Source organism: Nicotiana tomentosiformis, chromosome 4, assembly GCF_000390325.3.
Source record: "Nicotiana tomentosiformis chromosome 4, ASM39032v3, whole genome shotgun sequence".
In the NCBI taxonomy this organism is placed as follows: domain Eukaryota; kingdom Viridiplantae; phylum Streptophyta; class Magnoliopsida; order Solanales; family Solanaceae; genus Nicotiana; species Nicotiana tomentosiformis.
The window spans coordinates 29,843,149-29,858,262 of record NC_090815.1 but is presented as its reverse complement, the minus strand read 5'-3'; the positions used below and the strand labels follow the sequence as shown (position 1 = coordinate 29,858,262).

The 15,114-nt window shown below is 36.9% G+C and overlaps 2 protein-coding genes across 2 annotated transcripts; both read right to left on the bottom strand.

The window, feature by feature from the left end:
* Positions 1 to 221: 221 nt before the first annotated feature.
* LOC104113720 (uncharacterized) lies at positions 222 to 6,608 on the bottom strand. Its single transcript, XM_009623981.4, has 9 exons — positions 6,147 to 6,608; positions 5,184 to 5,261; positions 3,892 to 4,569; positions 3,632 to 3,734; positions 2,951 to 3,051; positions 2,689 to 2,863; positions 1,371 to 1,541; positions 1,178 to 1,278; positions 222 to 625 (listed from the first exon to the last, which is right to left on the bottom strand). The coding sequence occupies exons 1-9, from the start codon at positions 6,471 to 6,473 to the stop codon at positions 563 to 565; spliced, it is 1,797 nt and encodes a 598-aa protein (XP_009622276.1). The 5' UTR covers positions 6,474 to 6,608; the 3' UTR covers positions 222 to 562.
* Positions 6,609 to 11,345: 4,737 nt separating this feature from the next.
* On the bottom strand, positions 11,346 to 14,302 carry LOC104113721 (uncharacterized). The gene is made up of 2 exons (XM_009623982.3): positions 13,020 to 14,302; positions 11,346 to 12,456 (listed from the first exon to the last, which is right to left on the bottom strand). The coding sequence occupies exons 1-2, from the start codon at positions 14,285 to 14,287 to the stop codon at positions 11,637 to 11,639; spliced, it is 2,088 nt and encodes a 695-aa protein (XP_009622277.2). The 5' UTR covers positions 14,288 to 14,302; the 3' UTR covers positions 11,346 to 11,636.
* Between the last annotated feature and the right edge of the window lie 812 nt (positions 14,303 to 15,114).

Here is a 15,114-nt window from a genome sequence, read left to right as displayed (position 1 = left end):
AGATATGATCCCCAACCCTTGGTAGATAGTACTAAAACATTGTATATTTGTTATCTCATTGAATAATGAAGTTTCATGTGATAGAATCCTGTCCTATTTCCAGTGTGACTAACTGCAATAGGTACTTTCTCCCCTTATGATTGAAAGGGTCTCTTTACATTTTGCCAGGAAAAATAAAGAACCATGAGATAATTGGAAAATATGTGGCAGTAAGCAAAAGAGAAAGAAGCAACCTGTAAACAGTTAAATGATGAGCAACTAAATATACATTACAAATGAGGTATGGTATAAATCTGTGTCAAATTCCTTCCTTAACATGAGACTTTCACAGGTTCAGGGACTCGCATATGTACTCCCTACAATAGAAGACCACACACTTCAGGTATTTTATACATGTAGGCTGTAGCAACTGAGCGATCAACTAGTCAGATAATTAAGCTTAGGTCACTTGTTAACAAGCTTCCCCAGATGCGATGTGATGAATGAGGCAGGGCAAGCGGATTTGACACCAAGGAATATGGAGCTCACTGCCCAAAGAATGGTCAAAACTAGAGTGCAGGCATTAGCTAGTCTCATCATGCCGGCTTAAAAATTGGATTATACAAGGATATACATGTTCTGCAGCCTGTAGACACCAGGAAGAGTAAAAGCTGTTATGCAACAACATATGGAAAAATATTAACAAAGCACATGTGAAAGATGCCTATTTCACGGAGTTGAGAAAGTAAATAACTTATAATGTATTCTCTATTCTAGGTTATATTTTACTCTTTCCGGTTTGCATAAGAAAACAAAAAACATGAAAGGTGTATCCCAATGTAACTACTAACTAGGCACCTCTCGTCTTCCAGCATTTTTTCTATTCTTCACCATCCTTTATACTCCATCTATCAATCAATCAATCAATCAACTGTGCCTCAATCCTAAATCAGTAGCGTTGGTTATAGAATCGTCCATATCCAATCCGGACTATTCAGGTTCCTCTCATTCTAATACAAAATAATTTGCCATTCAAAGAAAATTAGGGTTCCTCTAAAACTCATATTTATTCCCACACAATTAACTAGTTCAAATCCAATCAGTTAGTATCACCCATATAGTTCCTTCGCTTATATTGTATTCTGTTCTTCTTTATGTATTCCAAAAGAAGCAAGCAAGTTATTAAAGTTTTACATACCATGCGTCCTCCCACTAAGTCATAATGAGCAAAATGCGGACCATTAGCATCCCCCAATACTTTGTAGGTAACCAAGTGCTCCGGGATGAGCTTTGCAGTTTCTGCTTGAGCCAATATGTTGCAAGAGAAGAATTGTTAGAAAGCCTACCATCCTTGGACAGAACAATGAGCGCCAAAGTACTATGAAACATACCATACACTGCTTCTGGTGGGCAGATTAGGTCTTTATCTCCAGCAAGAGCCAGCACGGGTACATTGCTTTTGTGAAGATTATCCTTGTAGAAAATTTTACCACTTCTGTCGCGGAGTCCTCCTTCTCGAAAAGCTGTAGTCAGCTGCAAAATAAGTTTAGCAGGAATAGTACCTGCCAGAAGATCTATTAGAAAATTTATAGTGAAAGGTTCATGTGAAATCTTAAGAGAACATAGAGACAGACGTGATCATCTAAAGAAACTCTTTAACAAAAGCAAGTAAAATTTCTGAATCACTCAGACTACAGCTATATAAACCAGAAATGGATCAACTATCCCTTACTTTGATGGTAACACACTTCCAAATGAAGATCATATATCAACATCATTCCAGAGTGTCACGAGAACAATTACACAGGGAGTAGAACTTGTGGGAGCAAAGAGTTAACAGCTCGTAGACCAAAGATCAAATAAATATATTGATATATGCAGCTCGTTGACAAAAGATAAAAATATCTAGCTGGAAATGCACTATACAGCTATGTTGCTCGGACTCTCCAAAAGTGCTGCCGCACCCGTGTCGGATCCTCCGGAAATGCACTAAATTTGGAGGATTCGACTCGCACCTAACAACATTTTTGAAGAGTCCGAGTAACATAGCTATACAGCTGATGTTTAGTTGATGTACTTTTCTTATTCCATCTGAAGATGTCAACAGTCCTCCGTAGCTCATACTTTACGCGAACAAATAAGAATAAGAATCAAATATAACATATTTAGTCTTCACTTATTATCTTCTTTGCTAAGAAGTCGATAACGCAAAATTACAAATCAAAATTCACATTGGGCTTGCCAAAGATCAACCTCACAGCTGATCTTCCTTGTATTACTATATGACTATCATGAGAGATGAGATACTAGCAATAATGAGTACATTTGCTATCCTAACAGATACCCATGAGAAAGTATATGAAATATGGAAGATTAGCTCAATTAATAATCAACATATCATCCAGACAGAGGCGGAGAGGAACAAGACGTTTTTACAACCATAGATGCTACAATTGGTATGCAAACACTGCAGACAGCAACTTGGGCCATAGTCAGATGGTGTCATTGAATCATTTTTCAGAACATGTAAGTTTCTCATACTGTTTGTCTCTAAATCTCATACTCCAAATATCCATAACCTAAGTGATGAAACATGAAACTTGCCTGCTCTCCATATAAATGAGTAATAAAACAAGATGACCATAAATTTGTACAATTCACGATTAATGAAAAAGCAAAGGTCTACTTATTGCCCATGTGAGCACTTACAGAAGTTATTCAAGACAAGCTTTTTCAGCAACTCTGGATGCATCATGTCTGTAGCTGATATCATATCATTAAGCCAAGATAACACATAAGGAGGACGAGATGAAAGAGGATAAGCTGCAGCGAGTAATGCCCCTAAAGGAACAACAGGTACATTGAGAGCCTGGGCAGGATCAGCCTGCAGCAAAGGTAAATAAATATAGGAATATGCAGAAAGGGCTTTCTGCTGCATAACAAGAGTTGAAAACATTTATTTTCAGCTTACAAGGGGTAGGAGCAGTTTGAGTGCAGACTTAGAAGATGTGTAATCCAGTGATGAAGCCAAAGTTACGATAGCAGCTAATCCAGTTTCTCTTCCTTCCAATCCTTTCCAAGGTAAAACCAGAAACAAATAAAAATTCTCTCATATCTATTTTGATTCCCAGAAGAAATCAGAAGTCTGAAAATATTTTTTTTGAGATTGTACCCATTAACAGGAATCAGAGGAATGGAGGACCAATCAAATTCTAAATATTTGATTCAGATATGTTCACGTTGAAAGAAAAGGTACAACAGCAATCAGTAACGAGACTCTTCATGAAACATGTTTTATCGTCCAACTTAAGATTTCCATACTTTCCATTACATTTCAAGTATATCCAATGAATGAAAATCTAAGAGACTTCTTAATAATTTCACAGAATTTATTTTATCTTTTGAAACATGTGTTATCATCCAACTCCGGCAGGTTCTAGGAATAAGTTCTTGAAATAGACTGCTTTCTTTATTTAATTAACATTTGAATATTACTGTTTTCGTGCCGAAACTACGGGAAGGACTCCTTGTCAATATTTCAAGACTCTTGCACGTTAATTTACTAGCCTATCTTAAGTGGCTCATTACTAGACCTGCCATATTACCAATGGTTAACAACGTTAATTCTATATAAACAAGAAATGAATCTTACCACACTGTGATTGCCTAGCATACAGCAATATTCCTCCCATAGAATGTCCAATGGCAAGAAGTTTACCATCTTTTGGTGCAGTTTGGGCCTTTATGTATTCCATCTAGAATGGAAATAAAATAATTATCAATAACTCATCTGAATAAAAAAGAACACTATAAAGGCAAAAAAAGTTCCAAATTTCAAACAAAATTTTGGTTGTGTCATCTCAAGGACATTAACATCTTTATATTCTACAATATGGAGATCTGTCACCTCACCGCAGCAGGGACATCCTCTTCCAGGTAATGATCAAAGTCCCAATCATACTTGACAATCAAGTCAAGCTGTTTCTGGAAATCTTCTATGGTAGTGGTTAGACGCTCATGCAGATCAACTAATGGTGGTGAAACAGAACGTTGACCTTCTTCAATGATATTTACTAGCTTTTGACTAAGATCCTTTATTTGGTCAGCAACTGCAGAGTTTTGCCTTGTCTCCAGCAGACTTAACAACTTCCCTCTTGTCTCGTTAAATCGTTCATAAAGAAATGAATCCTCTAACAATTTTGATATTTGATCAAATAGTTTAGCGGACATAATCCTTGACTGGCTTTCATTGAGGAAGCCAGAGACTCTCTCTGACAAGAGCATAAATGTTTCTGTAAGCTGGTTCACTACTCTTGACTCATCCCACATTGTTGAAATAGCATTGGGTTCATCTTTGACCACAGCTATGTCAGACTCTTCCAAGGTACTCTGGACATCTGTTGACTGCTGTGCTGCAGAAAGAGCTTTCTCAGTAGCATAATCAGCGGCAGCTTCCATCTGTTCTGAGACTGCGTTCGCAGACTTTTCAATTTTAGTGGCATCTGATTCCTGCACACTCAACCCAGCTCCTCGAAGTTCAAGAACCCAAGTGTCAAATCCTTCCCCAGCCATGTAACGGGCAAAAGATGACTGCACAAATAATTTTATAAGTAAAGACAGTGATTAAATGACTTTATTCCTGATTCCCAAGAACTATGTAAGACTTTTAGAAGGTAATTACAGCAGCCAGCCATATTATGAAGAATTCAACTTTTGCTCAGAAGGGAGAAATTAAATGTTAGGCGACTCAACTTTTATGTGCTTGAAATGCATAAAGAATGGGAAAACTAGTAAGAAAAGATGGAACTTCTGTCCTTTCACCAATATAAGGAAAGAACGACATCAAATCCAGAGTTAAATTTGACAAATTTGAGCATGCCATAAAAGTCTAATAGATTCGGAAACAAGAACCATTCGACGGATTCAATGCTGTAAGTTTACAAACATACGAGACAAAGAACGATTCTTTTACGGAACCTGACATATCCCCTAAGCACTGATGATATACACACTCCATGTTTGTGTCATTATGATCTATTCAACGTGACTATCAATGAAATATCAATCAAGATGCTCCAGTTCACCTATACAGCTATCAATCCGCATATTAGTATGTCCCGAACTATTACTTTTATGCAACATCGCACATACAACAAAACAGATGACGGGGCAAAGAACGGGAAGGAGGCAGACGATTACAATACCCCAGGAGAAAGGTCATATCCAATAGCATTAGTCCCCACGCCAGACAAGAGAAGCAGCGGATGATTTCTCTTCGGCGCCTGTTGTCATCAAAAATCACACCCTTAACGCAAAGCTCAAATCTTTGAAGAAAAAATGCATGCAACAGAACTGTTAAACCTTCCTAGTCTTTTCCTATTCATTCTATATAACAGTATTTGATAGAACACAGAATTAAAAAAATTTGAATAGTTCAATAAATTTTAAAAATGGGTCGAGATAGCCTAAATATCCTAATTTCATGCCATATTTGATTGATCACAAAATTAAAAATTTGAACAGTCCAACGAATTTGAGGTAATATAGAAATGAACGAAGTGTCAAATATGTTACTGCAAAAATGTCATGAAATTTTGAAACATAATACTTACTCCGTTCCACTTTCTGTGACATGATTCAGAGTATAAGGGTCTAACTATCTAATTTTCGGTGTGAATTCCGACATAGAACTTTCAAAATTTTTCAAATAAAATACACATATTTAGAGAGTACATAAAAATGTCACTATAATTAACAATTCAAAATATTTAAAAAGTAAGTGAAAAAATTGTGGACTTGACTCTTTCAAATAGTAATTTTGCACATAAACTGGAACAGATGTCACATAATAGTAATTGTGTCACATAAACTGAAAAAGAGTACTTATGTATTATGGTTTAAAGAATATGAGCAATGGTTCTAAAACAAGGATGGGTTGCTTTAGTAGTGAGCATCTTCCGCTTCCAACTAAGAGGTAGTGAGTTCGAGTCACTTCAAGAGCAGCAAGGTGTACTCCAAGAGGAAGGTGGGGATGAAGGTGGGGGAGTTGTTGGAGTGAGTAAGCGGAGGGTTTATCGGAAACAGCCTCTCTACCTCACTCTCCAACACTACTGGGATTAAACTAAGTCGTTGTTGTTGTTGCGGTTCTAATACAAAAAAAATGGGACCTGCGGAGGAGGAATGTAGCGCCAAAGAGCAAGTTTCCAGTCGCAATTATTAACAGTGATATAGTGAAGTTCATCGGCAGTGCATAAAGGTGGCTTATTAGAAACCCTCTGGATCGCTGCACGTTGAATTGCAGTGTCGCTATCATTAGTGGATAAAGCTCTGAGTTTCACCGTAAAGCAGCAGCTCGGAGCGCTGCGGTAGGAAATGACGGCGCGTGGAAGTAACCGGCTGTGATAAATTAGGTGGTGGTGGTAATGGTGGCTGTGGCGGAAGACTGCGGCGATTTGAATCGCCGACCGAATATCAGATTGAATTGGATAACCCATTTTGGGAATTCGGGAAATGGGTAATTTTAATTGGATAAGGAAATTGGTTTGATAATCTTTACTCTTTTGGAAGGGAAGATGTGTTTTGACTTTGGAAGGTTTGAGATGCTAAGCCTTTTTTTTCGTATAATTTGATTTGTTTTATTTATCTTTTGTGTGTGTTGAGATAAAAGGAACACGTCATGCCACGCTTTTACTTTTATTCCTTTGTCACTTGATATATATTATTATTATTATTATTATTATTGAACTGACAAAACGAAAACGTACAAAGAGTCAATATGAGCAAAAGAAAACAAAACGTACAAGCAATCTTGTTGAACAATAATGAATCAAAATCTAATTAATTCTTATGTTGTAGAGAGTAAATTGTTATCAATTTACTTGATAATTCATAACTCTTGAGAATTTATGTCTTATATTATCCTTGCATTTAAGTTTTATGGAACAACAACATAACAATAATAATAAAAGCTATAGTTGATAACAATAATAATAATAATAATAATACTTTTCTGAAATAGTAAGGTAATAAAAGAAATAAATGATGTCGTTTTTAGCTATTAAAATTAGGGTCATACAAAATTTAAAAGGAGATATATAGAAGGAGGCACAAGAATTCTTGTAACCTTACTCTTGCAAATTGCTTATATAATTTTATAGATGGTCTATTATATTTATATTACAGATCTCACTTGTGAAATTACACTGAACTATTATTGTTGCCTATTATATTTATATTGTATCAAAGTCATTAAATTATTTTTTGTAATGAAAATATCACTTAATTTTATTTAAATATCACAAAAAATTACTAAGTATTATTTAAAGTCGCTAACAAATTCTTTTGTAACCAAAAACCTATTCAACTTTGCCTAAAAATTATATCTCTTTCAATCCTCCTAGTAATAACTTTATATGAAAAAGTTATCCAGCTTTTTGTTACAAAAAATAGTGTAATGACAGTCACGATAACTAAGAAATTGATTGACTTTCTTGTTACAAAATATAACTTAGTGACTTTAGTCTAGAAATTAGAAGAAGCCACCTGTGGAATTTGAATTTCTTTTTGTTGCCTCAAGTCAGTCTAAAATAAAGTCTTTTTTATAGTAACAGTGTTTGAAACAGTTTACATATATCTTTAATTTATTCATCCTGCTACATCTTACTGGTACAATTTACTCAAGTACTAAACTCCTGTTTGGTCATAAAATTTGAAAGTTTCTTTCCAAATTTTCTATTCAAATATCTGTTTGTTTATAGATTTTAATTATTTGTTGGCAGATTTTGAAAACAAAATCTCCAAATCCCAAAAACAGTTTTAGAGTAGTTTTTGAAATATTCTACTTATAAAAATTTAATTTTTTTCAAGTAAAATGTATGTCCAAACACAATTAATGTCACCAATTATTTCCGCTTTCGTTTAGACTTGATTCTAATCTCCCATAGGGCTCCGCCCTAAATTTTTAGAAGTTAAACTAATACGTATTTGTTTTCAACTACAAAGAAAAAATTATTTTAGAATGATTAAATGTAATAATCTCAACAATCTAGGTGGTATAGTTATTATACTACAACAACGAAAGAATGCGACTATGAAAGTTACTCCCCAAAATATCAATCAATCAAGTACACCTTGACTCTAAACTAAAAATAAGGGTGACATGTGTCATCTCTCTATACTCATTTCTTCTTATCCATTTCATGTTTCATGCTAAAAATAAACAATTACTCCCATCAGTTATCGGTGTTTCTTCATTTTTAAATTTCCTCCTGGTTTTTGCGTCCATGAACTTCTTTTCCCCTCCCTCCGTCTCACTTTATATGATATTTTTTTTATTTTCGAGAGTCAATTTGATTAATCTTCAAAATTAAATTGAATTAAATTAATTTAATATTTTAAAATTAAATTTAGATACTCAAAAACTAGATAAAAAGTACTATAAATTACATAAGTTAGCAATTTTTTTTCATGTCAATATAATTTAAAAAATGTTATTAAATATTGATCAAAGAGCACATACTTGAGTTTGGTAAAACAAAAACGCCACATAAATTAAAACAAATGGAGTATCTCTTTTTTCCCTTTGGCAGGGCCGGGGGGGTTTGCGGGGGGGGGGGGGGGGGGGGGGGGGATTCCAGGGTAGATATCGTAAAAGACAATCACCAAATATGGATAGCTCTGTAGGACCAAGAGACCTAAAATTGGTAGTATACATTGCATTTTAGAAAAGAAAACGTGAAATATGGGATGGGAGGAATAATCTGATTGTGATCGTACCAAATTTAGTAAATTGGCTCTTACAGTATTGTATGGATTAAGTGATTAACATATGACACTTCTTATTTAGTAAAATAATAGGTGGCTTTGATTGAGAGAAAAGACCAAACAGCCTGCCATTATTCGTCAGGAAACAATGGAGGTCGAGACCAAAATAATGGATATTCCAAGGAGGATTGCCATTTAGTAGGAAAATTTTTAACCTAAGTTTTGGGCATAAAAAATCCAAAGTGATTCCTCACGGCCTCACCTATTCTTTCAGGGTCGAATCCAACACTCATAACCTTCAACAAGTTAACCCGATGCAAAGTAAAAGAAGAAAAGATCGTTACAAACTTTTCCTAATGTAGATTAGAAACCTACATAAGAAACAAGATGCAAACTCTGATATGATTACTTGAAAGAATCATAAATCAGACCTTAAAGTCAGATTTCTAATAATTGCAGTTTAAAATAAGACGTAAAAGCAATAAGGAATCAACAAGACCTTAAAGTCAGATTACTAATAATTGCAGTTTAAAATAAGACATCAAAGCAACAAGGAATCAACAACCGCTTCTCACTGCCTTTAGAATATGATAATTTGCAGACAAAGACATTGCAAGGAGTCGGCAACAAGATAATGAATACATGACTCGGAAATTTAATTATCCACGTCTAAAACAACTAATTGCCCCTAACCTCGACAAATTTACATAAGCTTCATACATTTTTAAGCATAATATGGCCAAACTTGAAGGAGCATCAAGATAATAAGATAAAACGGAAATGCTATATTAGCAGAAGCAGCGTGAGAACCTGTGATCAAATATTTTTTACTTTTCCCTTTAAAGCAGCTTGTCCCGTCACAGATAAGAATCTCCCACAGTTTTTACTAGAACGTGATAGTAGTAGTTATAAAAATCCAAAGGAACACGATAAATGCAGCCAACAACAACAAGGCCATTGATTTCCCACAAGTGGGGGAGAGCAGAGATGCTTTTTCAGATAGAAACTCGGCTGGAGTATAAATGCAGCCAATTGTGGTTAAATAAACATATACATGACCCACTAAATATTGCTACGCGTTCATACTAAGCAGCTTATGAAAAAAATTTCCCATTTCACATATCAATTGCCAAAAAATGAAGGTTTTAATTTAAACGCAATCAGTGTAACTACACTTTTAAACAAGTTATTTATCATATGTTTGTAAAATTGTACGGCCAAAGATAGATAGAGAAGCTTCCAGGACTCTCTCATGCAAAAGCAAGCATCTCAAATTAATAACAAGTCATACTATAGTTCTTCATTGTCTATTAATGGCACTTGCATTCGCACCTGAATTTTCATTTGAAGGTTGATTAAAGTTGTAGAATAAAGCAAATACTACTTGCAACTCAAATTAGACCAACAAGTCTGTAAGGTGCGAAATAGAGCAAGTGTAAAGCATATCATCACTTTTGCTGCAAGTTAAATATGGAAAGGCTGGTCTTTAAAACTGCCAACCGAAGTCAAGGAAACTAAGTTTGTACAAAATAAACCAACTCTTTATTAGGAAATATCATGTGGAGACCAGCCAGCAAGCACTATGGTCACACACACAGAGACACAGAGAGAGAGAGAGAGAGACTTAACGCAACTAACACCTGAAATGCGAAACTAGATGAAACTTTTTTGCACTAATGAAGTTCTTGCTGTCATTCTAAATAAGAAACAAGAGCATTCATGAACTAAATCTTCACCAATAGAACACAAGAGGGCATTTAGTACTACTATCATTCTACCAGGATCCGTATTTTAGGGTCCCAAATCCAAAAGAAGGTGAAGAATGATAACTTTATCAGATAAATTGTTACTAAACTTTCTGTTAACTATATCAATTTATTTTTTTGAAGATAAGTAGATTACTTGTAGGGATAGTTTGTAGTTTTTCAAATTAAGAATGATTGTACAAAATTATTATACATGAAGTGACACAATTGTACTTAATAAAACTATGTCATGAAGAACAATAGAGTTACCTTCAGTCCTATCAAAAGAATTCAAGTTTTTTTGAGGACCGGTGAAATTGCTAGTTCGAGATTCAAAAAAAAGGACAGCTTGGTGCACTAAGCTCCCGCTATGCACGGGGTCCGGGGAAGGGCCAGACCACAAGGGTCTATTACATGCAGTCTTACCCTGCATTTCTGCAAAAGGCTGTTTCCACGGCTCGAACCCGTGACCTCCTGGTCACATGGCAGCAACTTTACCAGTGACGCCAAGGCTCCCCTTCAAGATTCAAAACATCTAAAAATATGTCCCGAGAAATAACCATAAAAACTAGGGATGAAGTTGTTTCTAGATCTAAGAAACAACAGGGCAACCAAACTGTTTCTTAATATATCAAGTAAAACATAAGTTTTGGGCTGATTCACACATTATTCTGAACTTAAAGCTATCCTAGCATCAAAAAGAATGAAACTCTATTCCATAAGGCAAAGATCGCAAATGTTCGTTTCCATGTATGTTCTTAACTACTACGTCACGGTGATACAGATAAATTGCATACGGAATGCGGGCACACAGCTCAATAAACCACACATGAGGGGGGAAAATCTAAGATAAATGAATTAAATCTGTCAATCACTATATTACATTTATTCCGTAATTCACATATATAGAACAGGGAAGATATCATATGAGTTTAAGCTTTTACAGTATGATCCAGATAGCTATCACTTCATGGATTGCACAAGAAAAGAAAAGAACACCAATTGTCTTATATCTATAACAAATACATTTGACAAACCAATAATAATGAGAATCCAAGCATTTATAACAGAAACTTTAAACATAAACCAAACCCATAGCCACAAAATTGTTTCTTCATGTGCAACTCACCTTTCATGGCTTGTGAAATTCTAATTTGTTGCTTGGTTTTTTTCTGAGGGAAGCTGAGAAGACGTATTGGGTAAACCGACAGCAGGGGATGATGCAATCGTTTGATATTGAGCAGCAAACTGGGGAGCATGAGACTGAGTGTAGTATATTTGTGCATTTGTGGGATCGGAATATTCATATGCATAATTGGCAGTAGCAGCGGATGTAGGAGCAATTGACTGAGAGGGATGGTGAATCTGGGAGTAGCCAACATATTGCTGCTGATGCTGACCAGAAGTTATCTGTACCAATTGTGGAGCTCCCGCAGCTGCTGTTCTATATGCACCAGCATTCATTTCAGGTTTGGAGGCAGCAGGGTTTCTAGCATGGTTGTAAGCTGCTGCAGGAGTGGCCATATTAGGAGCGGGAGGTGTTTGGGGTTGATTTGAAGGCATTGTAGAAGCAGACTCACTATAATTTGTTTGTTGCATGGGCAAATTGTAAGCTTGCGAAGGTCTAGATTGAACGAAGTAAACTGGGTACTGGTGGTCAAGAGCAGGATGCTGAGGATGATTTTGCTGCTGCGAAGGGTATATAGGATAATAAGACGTCATCGGCACAGGCCCAGAAGGGGTATGGTGGATATATTGACCAGCATGAACATATTGTTGGGGTTGATACATTTGTTGGTGCTGATCATATTGGACTGGCAATGCATATCCAGCATCCTGGACTTGCTGTTGTACCTGAGGCCTATTATTTGGATCAACTGAATTGACGGAAACCCTATTGTTCCCTGACTGAATTTGCCCCCCTGGTTCTTGATAAAAGAAATGCCTTTGCCCAGACAAACTGCTCTCACTGCATCAAATAAAATGACAGATCCTAGTTCAGAGAATTTTCATAACCAATTTGAGCATTTAACAAAGAATCATAGAGTTTGTTCCTCTAGTGACCGGTAGGTCAGGAGTTTGCAAGGTGTGAAAACAGTGCCTTTACAAAATAAAAGGGGATAGCTGCATATTTATGAGCATAATTCCCTCCCCCCATCCCCCGGGTGGAGCTATAGGAAGGCAAGGGATTCTGGTGTAAACGAATTTTCTTGGTGATACGTGAACTTAGGAGTCCCATTTAACATGAGGGAAGATTCTGGTGTAGTGGCAAAGGAGGTTCAAAATTTGCTTTAGATCACATATTCAAATCGTAGGTGTGACACATTAGTATTTTTAGAATCCGCCACTCCCCCTCCCACCCACCCACAACTCTCACTAACCAAAGAGCACTTTGTGCACAAGGTAAGCCCTTTGTTTGAGCATTTTATGAAAACAACAGAGTCTCATATAACTATATAACACATTTCTCAAGCAACTGGTATGTTCCAACAACCATATATTGGAAAATGAAAAATAGCGATATAAGTTTACCTTGAAACTGAATTGGGGGAAGGCAAATCAGAAGGAACAACAACAGGCTTTGGCTGCTGCAATTGTGGAGGCTGCTGCTGTAGCAGTTGCTGCTGCTGTGTCTGTGTTTGACCAAGATTCCTATAACCAACACTCTGTTCCGATCTCTCATCATCTGAAAATACCCGACTTCCATAATCCCCACCAACCACTACCGGCACACCGGAAAACCCAGCTCCAGTAACCGGAGCAGCCGGCGCCGGCGGTGAAGATGAATCCACTTTGCTGCCTCCAACCCCTAACTGTGAAAACTGTTCTTCAAGCCCAACCCTCTGATTATTCTCCTCCACGTGTACCTTTATCGGCGGCAAATTAGCAAGGGACGGCGTGGAATTAGTCGACCCAAAGGAAGACGTCGTTTCAACCATCGGAGAATCCGGCACCGACTGAACATCTTGAGCACTTAATTTCACATTTTTTTCACCCTTTACGTTACAATTCACATCATCATCAAGACCTAGAAGACAATTCACTGAGGAAGATTCAGAAAACACCTTAGTAGTTGTTATAGAACCAGAATTTCCCCCATTATTCAACGCGTGTACGAACCAATCTTCCGATTTTGTTGAACTTTCTAGAAGCGACCCGATCGAAGATACCGAATCGAACTCACTGGTGAAGAGGAAAACACGGATACGCGACGTTTTTGTGACACGGTCGTATTCTTCGATCATGTTTTCGAGGTCTTCGTCGGTGGTAACGGAGATTAAGGAATCTAGGTCTTCGTTAGGGAGCTGGTATTTAAGCCAAAACGGACGGCCGGAAAGGAGGGTTTTGGAAAGGCGGGAGGAGAGGTCGGAGAGAGAAGTACGGCGGTCGGCGACGAAGATCCGGGTGTCGCCGCCGATGTAGCAGAGGGATTTATCGTGTGGGCGAGGGATTATGTGTCCGCCGTAGCTGCACATGAGGCGGAGCTTTCCGCCGCCACCGGCGTTAGCCGGTTGCTGATCGTCCCAGGAGTTGGAGTTGCGTGACTTTGGGGAGGCGGAATCTAGTGAGTTGGCGTAGTTGTTTAGATGTAACGATGACGTCGGTGGTGGTGGCTGTGTCATAGTTCCGACCACCGACGCCGTTGTAACGGTGGTAGAAATCGGTGGGCCGCCGGATAGTAGTGGGGGTTCCATGTGTGTGGGGGGTGGGAGAGTGAGGAGAGAGAAAATGAAAAAAGTGGATGGGGAGGGAAGATGCTTTGCCGGAGAAGAATGTCTCTTATAGTTTTCCAGCTGCATTGTTTTTTTATTTTTTACTTTTCTTTTATTATTATTATATTTTTTATTCGAAGAAATGTCCACAGCCTAATTTGCACATCAGCAGTATTCTCGACTTTAATCCAATTTACTCTTGGAATTTGTGTAGCGGACACATTGTTGATCCCAAAAGTACTCTGCACATAGGAGTTCAAGCCTTAATACTATTTCCTTGTTGATTTAAAATTCTAATTTTTTAAAAAATTTGCTGGTAAGGTAGATTTGACTTTATGAATATTTACTACTCCTATTATCTTCTTAGCTTTATTTATACCTCTTTCTAGGGTGTGTTGTTCAAAATCTAATCGAAACCGTTAACCAAATCGAACCAATAGCTTATTGACTTATTGGTATTAGATTGGGGGCGGATTACTCAATTTTCTTGTCGGGTGAACCGTTAACCCGTTAAGAATTTTTATATTTACACGTTTATCCCTATGTATATAAACTTGTTACTACATTATTGTACAAGTAGTTGTACATAGAATGATAGAATTGTCCGTAGCTAATGGCATTGTTTCTGGCTTCTCATGAATTATGAGTGGACATTAATTGAATTCTTCTATGGGCCATAGTATTACCCTTGTGGATAACCATGCTGATAGTATTAATTGTTCAAAAACTAACAGAGACAGTTTGAATTATGCATTTGGCCGTTTGATATTGATTGTTCAAATAATTTCTATTTGGTTTAGCCGATAAACCGTCCGATAATCGTTAATCTGATATCAATTCGCCTGTTATCTTATTGGATGGCTAGCGGATTACTACATTTATAATTCGATAACCGATAACCGATAAATCGAACC